The 14,645-nt window shown below is 42.4% G+C and overlaps 1 protein-coding gene across 1 annotated transcript in view; it reads right to left on the minus strand.

The window, feature by feature from the left end:
- FBXW10 (F-box and WD repeat domain containing 10) overlaps positions 1-14,645 on the minus strand; it is a 101,310-nt gene that overhangs the window by 67,762 nt on the left and 18,903 nt on the right. Inside the window, exon 6 of the mRNA XM_006898572.1 lies at positions 11,244-11,815. Within this exon, the coding sequence (XP_006898634.1) occupies positions 11,244-11,815 (572 nt within the window). The remainder of the gene's footprint in view (positions 1-11,243; positions 11,816-14,645) is intronic.

The raw sequence follows: 14,645 nt of genomic DNA on the forward strand, positions 1-14,645 counted from the left end.
CCTGTGCCAACCTAGCCATCTCAAACGCACTTATTCCCACCGCTCCAGTCACAGAATCGATCCATCTCACCAAAGGTCTTCCTCTCCTTCGCTTCCCCTCCACTCTGCCAAACATGATGTCCCTTTCCAAGGACCAGTCCCTCCTTGCAACATGCCCAAAATATGTCAGACGAAGCTTCAGAATCCTTGACTCCAGGGATGGAACTTTAAAAGCCTAGCTTCCGAGGAGAAACTTGTTTTCACCCTCTCAAAGACAGACCTGTTTGTTCTCCTGGCAGTCCACAGTATGTTCAAGACTCTTCTGCAGCACCACAATTCAAAGGCATCAATTCTCTTTCTATCATCCCTCATCATCATTCAGCTTACTGACGCATAGCAAACAATTACAAAGACCATGGCCTGGATCACGCGCACTTTAATCTCTAGATGCATTTTAGTACTCTAGAGAGGTCCCTGACAGCATATTTTCCCAATGTAGCTTGTCTTTTGATTTCCTGACTGCTGGTGTTTAAAGTGTTGATTGTGGAGATGAGCAAGCTCTAATTGTTAACAACCTCTATTTCTTCTTCATCTATCATGATGCTGCCAATCAGCCCAGTGGTGAGAATCTTTGTTTTTTTGATGTTGAGCATCAACCCATATTGAAGGCAGAGTCCTTGATTTTCTGCAACAAGTACTTTAGGTCCTCTTCTGTTTCAGGAAGCAAGGTTGTGTCATCTATATAACATAGTTTGCTGGTGAGACTTCCTCCAACCCTGATGCCACATTCCTCTTCACACAGTCCAGCCTCCTGGGTGATCTGTTCTGCATATAGATTGAAAAGGTATGGAGACAGGATACATTCCTGGTGTACACCCTTCCGCTTTTGAACCATGCAGTGTTTTCTTGCTGTGTTCTGACTACTGCCTTCTGGTCTAAGTATAGGTTTTACACAAGCACAATCAAGTGTTCTGTGATTCCCATTCTCCTCAGAGTCAGCCACAGTTTGTTGCCAAATGCCTTTGCATAGTCAATGAAACACAGACATTCCTCTGGTACTCTCTGCTTTCAGCCAAGATCCATCTAACATTAGCTGTAATATCGCTAGTACCATAGCTTCTTCTAAACCCAGCCTATACATCTAGCAGTTCTCTGTTGATGTTCTGCTCCAGTCGCTTCTGGATAATTTTCAGATTCTATTATGAATAGTAGGGCACATATTTAACTCTCAATAAATATTCATTCTTGTCCTGTTATCATCAATTCATCAACATTAGATCATTGCTCTGAGCTGTCAAAAAATCTTGTCCATCCAAAATGTGTGCAGAACTCCCTCATACATACATTGTGGTGTGTATAAAGAAATAATGTATGTGTGTCTTTTTAAGGGAAAACTTACACAAAATGTAAATATGTATTTTATAAGAGCTTTACCTTTTGGCAGACTTAAAATGCATTCAAAGCAATGACTTGGGTCATTGGATCCAAACCCATGAGGAAGATATGTCCCCTGAGGAAGATACAAACAATAGCCATCCAGCTTTCCATGCACTGAGTCAAAATGTTGGGAAACCATGAAAATATTGGGCAGCCTGGAAGAGAGTTTTAAAGACACACTGAAATAATCCTACCCTGGACAAGATTAGGTTCAAACACTGCTTCTGACAGTTAGGTGCTGTAGCATCTTCTGCAAACTACTTGGCCTGAGTCTCAAGTCCCCATTCTTCTAGAAAGGAAGGAAGAACTGAAGGAGAGTAACAAAGATTATACTCCTTCAAAATGTGTTGGAAGATTTACTGTATGTGACCAGTTGTTGCTGCTGTTGTTATTGTTATGTTGTGGTTTATTGTTGTTGATTGCCTTCAAGTCAAGCACAACTCATAATGATCCTATGAACAAAAAGGCCTGAAGCCCCTCTACAACTATCAACATTTACCAAAGTTTATAGGGTTTCGGAGGCATGTTGTTTAGGAAGTGGATGCCACTCATGTTTCCAAACCTGTCATATTATGTTATTGTTGTTATGTGCCATTCAGTCAACTGTGATGTATAGCGACCCTATGTACAGCAGCTCTGAACCCTTCCCTGTCCTGAGCCAGTCTCACTAATTTCAACACACCTACCCACACTGCCTCAGTTACTGTTCAATCCATCTAATCTGGGGTCTCCCCCTCCTGCATTGTCCATCCAACCTTCCAAGCATGATCTCCTTCTCCAAGGACCAGTCTCTCCTGGCCACATGCCCAAAGTAAGTGAGGCGGAGCTTCAAAATCCTAGCCTTCAAGGAGAGACTTGGTTTTACCCTCTCCAAGAGAGATCTATTTGTTTTCTTGGAAGTCCACAGTATGTTCAAGACTGTTATACTTGTTATTATTCTAGATAAAGCCAAATGGTTTACCATACATAGGTATGTCTAGTGCTCCATCTCAAAACAGCCTCCTTTTCTAGCCTTCCTGAGAGAGCATAGGTTGATTCTAACTCACCTTTTCTCCAAATACCTTCTCAGAAAGACACTGAAATATAAGAATATCACTCCTCAAATCTGATTCCTACACCTCCAAGTGCTTGGCATAAAGACATCTGCCAACCAACCCCATGATCAATCTATTGCTTTTCTGGCATACATTGCATCACCATGACTTGAAGTCTACTTAATTGCAACTGGAATGTGGTCTGGGTGGCAGGCAGGATGGTGGACAGAGGATATGAATGCCAGAAGGAAGGGACAAGTCAGTGAGAAGAAGTGAAACAGGTTGGACCAGAAAATCCAGGCAGGCAGAAAGGTCCTTGTGAGTGAGGGACCATGGAGGCAAACATCTTTCACAGGAAGGATTTAGGGCTGAGTATGTCTTGAGTAGCCCCCATATCCAAATTATACGTTATTGTTGTTGTTGTTATTATATGCTGTTGAGTAGGAACTAACTTATACCTAACCCTCCAGTGGATTTTCAGAACCCCTGCAGCACAAGGGGAAGATTGTCTATCATTCCTGCATGGAACAGCTGGTGGATTTGAACTGCATGCCTTTGGGTTCATAGTGCAACTCCTTACGAGGCCACCAGAGCCCCCTAAACTACAAGTAGCCTGAAGCATTTATGTTAGTCTTCTAAATTAATGTCTGCCATCTTCTGTATTTTATCTATAATCGTGGCTAAAGCTTGTTGAGGTTCAAACTTGAAAGGGGAACCCCCTCATTATAAGTGTTTACAGACAGGAAATACCTGACAAGCCAAAAGGCATCAACTTCTTGTTCAGGGAGAGACTTACAGGCTAGAAGTAGGAGGGGCATGGAGGATGGGTAGTTCTGTGTCCAGAGGCAGCAGACTAAACAAGAATGAATTCTGCATCCAGAGCAGTCTATGCGCATGAAACACAGATACAGAGCAAACAATAAACAATGCTTTGAGAACAAGAAGGGTGTAGAGACCTACAAGTTAACCTAAGGAGAACAAAAACTGCAGGTAAACTATTTAATGGAAAACTGAAGTAATATCTCAGCACAACAGAAAATAAGCCGTTTTAAGGGAGATGTGGGGGAAGGACCAGGACACACACCAAAGGAGGGGGGGCCCGTGCTGAATTTATCTGCCAGGTTTTGTATTGGGGCACTGGCTTTACATGTTGAAGTGTCTTTGCATGCTGATGCTCTTAATAGTGTAAATACATTTATGTTTGCTTGGCTATCACCTGCTCTTTGGGGTAAAATGTTTGTCAGATACTACACTAAAGCTGAGCATCACAAGAGGGGAAGGCCCTCTATGAGGTGGATTGATTCAGTGACTGGGATAATCAGGATGGGTGTGTCAGAGGTAGTGTGATTGGCACAGGATAGAGCAGGGTTTAGGGCTATTGTACACAGGGTCGCTATGAGTCACAAGTGACTCGACGGCACATAACAACAACAGGAAGAAGGATTGGTCAGCCACTTCTGAAATAACAGGTCTTCAAATACGCTATGAACAACAGAGAACACTTAGACTACTTGGTAAAGCACTGAGGCTGAACCTTCATATTGGGAAACACAAAACGAGGAACATTTGCAAACAGCCACTAATAATTAGAAGTGGGGATGCACATAGCATGCATTTAGGATAATTGTATATTGTTGATAAAGAAATGGAACACATATAGAGTGACATACCAGGCATTGGTGAGCTGAGATGGATTGGCATGGGACATTTTTAGTCAGACAATCATCTGATCTACTACACTAGGAATGAAGAACAAAGGGATCACATACATACTCACTGACCAGCATTTGTAATTGTGGACTGGTAGTGTGCCGCACCATAAAGTCGGAACCGACCCGTAACTGATCTTCCGGCAGGTTTTCAGAAGCAGTTAATGGCACAGGAGGAGATTGCCCATCTTTCTCCCGCGGAGCAGCTGGTGGCCTCGAACCCAGTGCCTTCAAGATTGCAGCAGCACAGCTTCTTGCCACTAAGCCACCAGAGCTCCCTAGGTGGAGACTAAAGGGGATGAATTACTACCACTCAGCTGCGTTGTCTTGACTGACTTGAACCAGAGGCCCTGAGTGCTGTCCTGGTCTCCACTTCAATCTCCCTGCTACAGACACCTGCCTGGCTCTACTAGGAGGGAGTAAGGAAAGGACACATGTTTCCAATGAGAAAGTAGCCACCTACTCCTAACGAGCTGCTAATCTTGCCTGCTGCTTCTCATCAGTGTGAACTCATTGCTGTCCAGTCGGGACCAACTCACAGCTGACCCTCTAGTGGATTTTCAGAGGCTGTAAACAGCACAAGAGGAGATTACCTCTCTTTCTCCCAAAGTATAATGATAGAGCTCATGATTCCACCTGACTCTGGTTGTTGTGAGTACCAAATGTATAAATGTATTTGAAAAGGTGCTTTAACAATATGAAAAGCTATACAAGCACTATTACCATACAGGAAAGTTGGGAAACAGTTATGTTTTATTCATCACTTTTTGGGGGCATTATACTTGTCAACAAAGTTAGACCCCAAAAAAATCCCACCAAAAACCATACAAAACTAACTTAATATTATATAAGAAATTATTTTTTTGTTATTGCTACTTGTTTGTTTTGCTTTGCTAGTTTATAGAGTCTGATTTTCCAGGTTGCTAGCTTAGTTTTAGACTCTCTGAGTGATTAAGCTGTTACTGTGACCAACTGCGAGCTGGAAGGTTGGAGGTTCTAGTCTACCCAGGGGCCCCTTGGAAGAAAGACCTGGCAGTCTACTTCTGAAAGAAATTAACCTTTGAAAGCCCCATGGGTCATAGTTCTAGCCTGACTTTCATGGGATTTTCATAAGTCAGTGTCAAGTAAAAGGCAAATGGATTTTTTTGTTTGTGTTCTTAATTTGGAACAGGTGTTAGACAAAAACATTAACTAAAAATAAGAAAGGTTTTATCATCAAGAAGGGGAGAAACAGGCGAGCCCAGAAAATAGTCATCTGAATTGGTGCACTATGGTGGCTTAGTGGCAAGAAGCTGCATTGCAAACCTATAGGTGAGCTGTTCGAATCCACCAGATGCTCTGCTGGAGAAGGAGAGACAATCTCCTCCTGAACCAGTCAGATCTGATTTGATGATACACACACACACAAACAAATTAAAAAATAAATACGTAAGTAAACAATTTAAAAAACAAAACAGTCATATCAACCCAAAGGAGTTAGAAAACTCTAGGCATGGTAAAAACAGAACAACCAAAACCACCAAAACTGAATTCTTGTGTCCCTGAAAACATGTTACAGCCGCAAAAATAATAGTTGCTGCTAAAGAACAGATTGAAAAGAATGTTTAGATGTAAACCACTGATTGTTGTTTGCTGTTTATTGTTGTTGTGCGCCATTGACTCAACTCAGAGCTGACCCTCCAGTGAGTCTTCAGAGGCAGTAGATCACAAGGGAGGAGACTGTCCATCTTCCTTCAGGGGAGTAGCTGGTGGATTTGAACTGCGTGCCTTTGGGATTACCATGCAACTTCTTACCACTCGGCCACCAGAGCTCCCTTTGATGCTCAAACTGAAATATAAGCCGTTGATACTCAAATATACACCAAGAATGTTCAATTACAGAGATCTGCTTCTAGAGTATCTATTCTCCACACCTAAGGTGAAGCTTTCAATGAGTTCCAAGATGATGTGCTGGCTGCTGGTGTGATGTAAACTAGGCTCATACCTCAAAATCTGTGAAAAGAACTTCCTTTTAGAAATAAGCACTACTGACTTCATCAGTTTACTAGCTGAAAATTATGTGCAAATTGCTTCTTTCTCTGCGCCTCAGTTTTCTTATCTTTCTCATGGGGATGTAAAGATTTAATGAGATTAAAAAATGGGTATGATATTAAAAAAATAACACTCACGTTAAAGTTCTCTTTCCTCATAAATGTCAAAGAATCTAAACTTTCCAGAAAACAGGTGAGAATGTCAACGTTTTAATGAAAGCCAATGCTGTGCACCATCTGACCAGAACCAACCCTTATCTAACACTCCAGCAGGTTTTCAGAAGCAGTAAGTCACGTGGGTGAAGATTTCCCATTCTTCTCCCACAAAGTAGCAAGTGGATTCAAGCCTTCAAGCCTTAGGGACTGCAGCACAGCTTCTTGCCTCTGGGCCACTAGTGCTCCATATGGAATCCAAAAGGAAGCTCATTGTAATTTAAAAAGACTGCAAACACTGTTGAATGGTATTCAGACCTAATTACCTCTCAGAGCATTAACACGATTTACTAATATGAATACAAGGCAGGAGACCTTTGAGAAATAAGGGAGAAAGGCAGAGAAGTGTAGGAGCAGGTAGAATGAGCTTGATTTTCATAAAGAGATGTGAGGTAGATTATGGAAGCAAGAAACTGATAAACATGGCATTAACCCAAATATCTCAGATGAGGTTAATTCTGAGAAAGATATGCTGGGAAAGGTGGAGGGTCAGAGAAAGAGAGCAAAACCCTCATCAAGATAGACTGACACTGTTAACAACCGGCTCAAGCATGTCAGAGAGCATGAGGATTGTTCAGGAGAAGGCAAGATGTAGGTCTGTTGTTTATAGGATCTCTTCATCTTACTTGGATTCACAACAGAGACCCTTGGCACTAGCAGTCAGGAAATCAAAAGACAAGTTGCTTTGGGGAAAAATATGCTGCCAAAGACCTCTCCAGAGTGCTAAACAGCAACAATATCAAAATATCTAAAGAATAAGGTGCATCTGATCCAAGCCATGGTCTTCTCAATTACTTACGATGCATCTGAAAGCTGGACAATGACTGGTTTAAAAAAAATCAGTGCCTTTTGAGTTGTGGTGCCAGAGAAGAATACTGAACAGCCCATGGACTGCTAAGAAAACAAACGGGTCTGTTCTGAAGAAAGTTAAACCAGGGTATTCCTTGGAGTTAAGAACAGTGAAACCCTATTCTTTGGGCATGTTGCCAGAAGGACCAGTCCTTGGAGAAGTACATCTGCTTGGAAAGGAAGAGAGTCAGCACAAAAAAGAAGATCATCAATGAGATGAATTGTCATAGTTACTGTGTCAGAGATTGTGAAGTTGTTTCAGGATAAGGCAAGGTTCAGAGCCATTGTTGATAGTGTTGCTGTGAGGCGTATTTGACTCAGCGACACATAACGACAACAATGATGAGTCAGTATCATCAACAACATAAGCATTTAGAAAAGGAAGTGCCCAGTGACAAAAGCACACATTAGATCAACAACCACAAAGCAGGCTACAAGGCTTTGTGTTTGACATAAAGCAATAGACTCTTTTTTGCTTCTGTCTTTTGTATCAAGAACAGAATTGCTAGGAAAACAAACAGGTTCATCCTAAAGACGGTGAAACCAGGCTGTTCCTTGAAGGCCAGGATTCTGAAGCTCCATCCGGCATACTTTAAGCATGTTGCAAGGAGGGACCAGTACTTGGAGAGGGACATCATGCTTGGGAGGGTGGAGGGACAGCGCGAGAGAAGAAGACCCTCAATGAGATGGATTGACTGGGGTAACAAGGTAGGTGTGTCAGAGACAATAAGGTTGTCCCAGGATAGAGGAGGGTTCAGAGCTGTTGTATATAGGGTAGCTATAAGTCACAGGCAACTTGAAGGCACATAACAACAACAAAATAGATAAAAGAAAATTATTATACAATTCAGGGAGCTCTGGTGGCCTAGTGGCAAGAAGCTGTGCTGCAGTCCCAAAGGTTTGATGCCAATAGCTGCTCCACGGGAAAAGGATTGGCAGTCCCTTCTTATGCGATTAATAGCCTCTGAAAACCCACTGAAGGGTCAGCTATGGGTTGGTTCCAATTCTATGGTATACAACAACAGTGTACAATTCTACTAATGAGAGAAGTCTTCATGTGGGACACACATGAAGCTACTAACTGAAAGGCTGACAGCTCAAGCTTACCTTAACACTAACTTGGTTATTGAATGCTGCTGTAGAGGAAGACCCCGGAGGAGACAGATTGATAACTAGGTCAATGAGGGTAGGTGAGTCCGAGTCAGTGAGACTGGCTCAGGACAGGGCAGGCTTCAGAGCTATTGTACATAGGGTCACTATGAGTCACAGGTGACACAAGGCACATAACAACAACCATAAACTAAATAACACAAGTGGATGTCTTTTTGGAACAGATAAGGCAACGACTTATTTAAAAGGAATATATTATTAGGCATTATTTGCACGACAACAGTCTAGAATAAGAATAAAAGGTGCATAGCTAAGTGGACTAGGGAGGAGGAAATTGTGCAACAACAAATGGATGGAAATCCAAGTTGTCTGTAAACTTTCATTAAAATCACAATTTAAAAATTAAAAAAAAACCAACACAAAACCCTCAAACACCAACACCACCAAAACCAGACACTTCTTTTCTTACAGATTAGAGGCTAGAAGTCTGGCTCCAGGGTGTGGTTTCTAGCCACGGCTTTCTCTCTTTGGAGGCTCTGGAGGAGGGTCCTGGTCTGTTTGAGCTTCTGTTCCTGAGAGATCTTCGCGTGGCTTGGCACCACTCTTCTCCCATCTCCGTGAGCTCATTTGCTTAACTGCTTTTATGTCTCAGAAGAGTTTGCTCAAGACACATTCTACACCAATCTTGTTTCATCAGTATCACAAAACAATCTATTCCAAATGGGATTATAACCATAGATATAGAGGTTAGGAATGATAATACATATTTCATGAGACATAATTCAATCCATAATGAGCACCTTCAAAGAAAGGCCTATTAGTCTATTTCTAAGAGGCCACAACCATAGAAGCCCTTTACAAAAGGTTCCTATACAGAAAGAATCAGACTAGTATGGCTTCTAGGGAGAGGAAAAGATGGGTGTAGAAAATTAATTCATGGATAATAAATACGTATTAATATGAGGGTAGCAAGTTCTATTGGTCTCATGGCAAGGCACTGCACTGCCAACTCAAAGGCACATTGTTCAAATCCACCAGCTCCTTGTCAGGAGAAAGATAGGCAATCAACTCCCTTGTGATTTACTGCCTCTGAAAACCCTCTAGAGTTAGTTGTGACCACATAACAACAATAATACTGGTTGTCGAGAAACACAATAAAGAATGAATAGATAGTCACTGTGAGTAATGTAATTAACACCGTGGGATAAAATATACATGAATAATTGGTTATAAAAACCATATGCTCTGTAAGCTTTCACTCAAATCACAACAAATACATTTTTTTTAAAAACCTACTGGTAGATGGTAGTTTTACTCAGAAACACACAGGGTCACCAGGAATTGGAATTTTGCTTATTTAATTTTGCTTATTTGCTCCCTTGAAGAATGCTAGCTAAATATTTGTAGAAATAGAATGAAATGATCAGGAAATGAAAGGGCTGAAAACCATAAAGGAAAGTGGAAACCTTAGTGAGAAAACAAGAGTATTTGTACAGAGGACAGGAGAGCCACCTTACAATACTAGCCAAACCATCCTGTGAAGGAAAAGCCAGGCAAATCCTCCAAGTGCAACTGATTTCAGAAGAGAGAACCAAGACCCGTCCCCAGGTGGACAGCAACTAACCCTGGACTCAGAAAACAAGATTTTAGAACCCTTACTAGTTTAAAACAGAATGACCTGATCAATGTGGTGATAAAGAACTTCCTGGGTGGTGCAAATGGGCTGCAATCACCTGCTCACGTAGTGTTGGCACCCACTCTCAAAGGACCTCTGGAAAACTGGTTCAAGGTCACCCAATAGAATCTTGAAAGAAAGGCTTGGCTCTCCATTTTCATAAAAGCTACAACCAAGAAAACTTTTTGGAGGACACTTATTTCTGTAACACATAGTAATTCCACGATTCCTAATCCTACACCAGGGCAGGAGGTTTGGATTTTTGTTTGGTGTGGTGGTGAGCTGCCACTGCACAGTTAGGTGGTTCAGTCAGACAAAGCACATGTATATTGTTGTTGCTGTTAGGTGTCTCGAGTAAAGTACGACTCATAGTGACCCTACGAACAACAGATCTGAGTCCTGTCCTATCCTGTGCCATCCTCACAGTGACACACCAGAGCCCGTTGTGGCAGTCACTGTGTCAATCCACCTGGTCAAAGGTCTTCCTCTCCATCGCCATTCCTTACATACAGATTTGTAAACTGTCAGAGGAGGGTTTCTGACTTTTTTTTCTAGAATACATATATTAACATGTGGTTTGTTACCTTATGCACATTTATGATCCTACTGAGAATGACAGCATGGCATAATGGTTGAAAGGTCAAGCCTGCATTTCAGTTTTGCCACTAACTTGCTGTGTGACCTTACTTAGCTATTCACCCTGGACCACAGTTTCTTCTTCTACAAAAAGGGATGATGATGTAAACATCTACATCCTGGGGTTTCTGTGAGGGGGGAAAGAAACCAAGCCGATGCAGAAGCAGCACTCAAAACATATAATACATAGGAAGTGGGAAGTAAAGGCAGAAATTCATTGTCATTGTTCTGCAAACATTGTAGTCATCCTGATGACTCCTCATCAGCAGTGCTGGGCACAGTGTGGCGTTAACCTGAGCAGACAGGAAAATGTCACTGGAAGATGTGGAGGGTGACTTACACCTTCCTGGACAAGGCTCCTCTGGCTAACTCCAAAAGTACGGAAAGTAGCACTGCATATAAAACAAGAGGGAACAGTTGAGATTCTTCTCTTGTTTCATAAACTCTTAGTTTCTCAAGCTGGCAGTCCTGACCGATCAACACCCAATTATAACCACCACAAGTGTCCTTTTCACATGCAAGCTGTGACTAGGCACGGTTCAGGATACAGATCCTGGATCTAGGGAGCAGCCTCCCCGGGGGTGGGTGCCACCTTCTCGGGCTCTTCTCCTAGATCCACAATCCGGATAGTGTTTTCCTTCTTGGAGAGCCAAAAGGCGGCGTAGACAGGCTCAGAAAAATTGCATTCGAACTTGTGCACCAGCGTCATGGTGCCCGGCTCCACGCCATAGAAGGAGAGGGTCTTTCCCGGGAAGTCGATGTAGATCCCTAGTCTCCGGAAAGGGCTCGCTTTGAGCGGGTTCTCTGTGTCGCTGTGCCAGGCTCGGAACTCCTTTCCGTTCCAGTGGAGGCTCCAGGAGAAGTTGTTTCCGGAAATGCAGCTGTTGCGTCCCTCCCCTTTCCTATCTATGCCTTTATAGGTCAGTCCAACGTAGGTCCCTGGTCCGGAGATTTCGACTTCAAAATAGTAGCGATGCAAGTACAGGCTCTGTTGGGACAACACCTGCCGCCAGTGCACGAACCTGCCGGGGTGCTCTGGGTAAGGGTGCTCCCAGGGCGTGGTGTTGGTGACCTTGCGGTTGTCCTCCTGGAGCCGGAGGTACCTGTGAGCAGTGTCCGGGTCAAACGTGATATTATAGGCATCTGAGGAGAAACAGAAGACAGGGACAATGGTTCAGGAACTGGCAGCTAAATCACAGAAAACACTAGAAGCCCAAGTAGCCTTTAAAGTGTGATAAGACATCCATCCACTCCTTCCTTATTTACTTAGACTGCTGTGTCTTGTCTAAAAGAAAAGGGTTGAAATACAAAGCGGAGAGCAAAGGCCACTCGTTTTTTTCTGAGCTCAAAGGGTCTGACATTAATTATATGATGGGATAAAAAATATTCACTAATTCACTCATTCAGCCATTCTTCCAACAAATATATCTCAAAGGTCAGGCACTTTTCTACTCAGTAAAGGCAGGGCTTTGGGAGAACACTAACATTTGGTTGATTCACTCATTTAAAGAAGAAAAAAAAAAGACTTGGTCAATATTTAGCATGGTCAACTCTGGAACATTCCCTGAAACACACTTCTCTTCCCTTTTCCCCCTCTCAGAGAATAGCACTCCACCATTCCAAAGAAGAAAGTCCATTTTTTACATTCTTTTTGCTCTCATCATCACTCTCCCCTCTCCCCAGAGAGACTTATGTTATTGTTATATACCATGAAGCTGGAACCAACTAATAACTGACCCTCAAATGGGTTTCAGGGGCAGTAAATCTCGAGGGTGGAGACTGTCCACTTTTTCCTGAGAAGCAGCTGGTGAATTTGCACATAGTCCCTTGTGTTGATAGTGTAACTCCTTACCATGAAGCTATCAGACCTCCATAGAGATATAAAAGCTGCAGAAAATCTCGTCAATCCTGCTAACTCCTTCCCAAGCCATTTCGTTTCACCCCATGTGAGTCCTTACCAGATCTCACCAGACCAGAGCAATCAGCTCCAGACTGGCCTCACTCTATTTGTCTATCATCTATTAATACACTTATCCAACTCTCATCACTTCAGTACATTCTCCATGACAGACCCATAAGTGCTTGTTCTAAGGTAATTCAAGTCACCCCAACTTAAAACCTCCACTCTAAGAATAAAGCTGCCATCTTTCACCCTGGTCTCCAAGGCTCTGCAGGTTTGGCCTGTCCCTTGCCTCCAGCCTCAACCCCCTTTGGCCTCCACACTGCAGTCAGTCACCCTGACCACAGACCTAGTCAGCACTGTAGGCAGTTACTGGCTTTAGCACAGACTATTCCATTCCTGAGGGAGCTGTGGTAGCATAGCCCACAGGGAGTCACAGTGCTAACCCACCTTCGGTGATTAGAATCCACCAGACATTCCATGGGAGAAATATGAATATCCTTCTGTGAGATCTGATGTCTTTTCAGCCCACTAGAGATGCACCTCTGTGTATGTTTGACTCAATGGGAGAAAAAATTCCATCCGCTGATTATTCTTTGTCTACGTGATTGTTGTTTAACTTTCAATGGGGACATGTCTCTCTATGATTCTGTCATCTGAATCATAACCTTCTCAGGGCACTCTTGAGTTTTTGAAGCTTTTAGGTATTAGGGGAGCTCTGGTGGCTTAGTGGTTAGGAATTGCCCTGCTAATGCAAAAGCACATGGTTCTAATCTACCAGCTGCTCTGCAGGAGAAGATATGTAATTATTTGTGTGTTTGTTTAATGTTGATTTTCCTTCTAATCTGTGAGCTATACATTTTGTATGGAATTCTATTCTGGAGTCGTAACAGAGGAGATAGTCAAATAAAAATGCTAAATTGTGAGGTAGAGAATTAATTACTCTACCTTTATCACAAATAATTCAGCACTTGTCCTTGGTTTCTCAGAGTTAACACTAAAATCTTAGGATTCCCTGAGTAACTGAGGTCCCTTTGTTATATATACTTTTAGCCCTTACCTGGGAGTTTGTGCTAATGGGTAGAGGCTGGCCTGGTCAGAAAGGTCACATCCAGTGTTTGTCCCATAACAGCTGACCTCACTGGAGGGAGGAGGTCTGATGTGACCAGTGATGACTATTTAATGAAGCCAAGGAGGGTTTTGAAAGTCCTAGACACAGGAGTTCCATGCGTTTTCTGGTGAAAGACATCCATGCTTATGGGAGGGTAATGCATCCATTGGGACACAAAAGTTCTGCATTGGGAACCCTCCCACATCTTGTTCTGTTCACCTCTTGGTTAATATCCTTTTAATGCTGTAATAAATATAGCATTTACATGACTTCTGTTAAGTCTTTCTGGAAAATTACTGAATCCAAAGGAGAAATGAGAGGCAGTAGGTCAGAAATGAGAAGCTTGAGGGAACAGAGAGGAGAACCCTTCAGCTTGTAGCCAGCAGGTTAAAAGTAAAGGAACCTGGGACACCTCTGAGTTTGCAGCTGCTGTCCTCATAGAGCAGTGGGGAAAGCCCGCGTTGTAGCTGGCAGGCCAGCAGTGAGGGTGGCAACTGGACTCTCAGAGTTACAGCTGGCCTCTGTCTATTTGGCAATCTGAAGGACAATGCCATTTCAACTCGTGAGATCTGACTCAAGAGTAGGTATTTACATTTCTCAAAAGAAGCTCTGAGTGGGCAGCTGATGCCAAAATTGAACAAAGAACAAGAAAAAAATATGTATTTCATATTTTATATTTGACTAGTGTGTAAATGGGTTAGCATATTAAAAGCCATAAAAATCTTTTGACTACAATGATTTTACTTTAACCTAGAGTTTTCCTAATTTTTATGTTTATGTAAGAAATTCTTTTTACTAGAAATTACTTTTTTTTTTTTTTACTATAAAGGCAACCCCAATTTTCCTTGTCTTTTCATCTCCAGAGTAATATATCATATGGTAATCTGACTCAAAATGCCCCATGCCAGTCCATCTCATCTCTCCAATGCCTAATATGTCAATATTTATGCGTTCCATTTCTT

The sequence above is a fragment of the Elephantulus edwardii genome, unplaced genomic scaffold (assembly GCF_000299155.1).
Source record: "Elephantulus edwardii isolate Elephantulus edwardi_28Jun2011 unplaced genomic scaffold, EleEdw1.0 scaffold00233, whole genome shotgun sequence".
Classification (NCBI taxonomy): domain Eukaryota; kingdom Metazoa; phylum Chordata; class Mammalia; order Macroscelidea; family Macroscelididae; genus Elephantulus; species Elephantulus edwardii.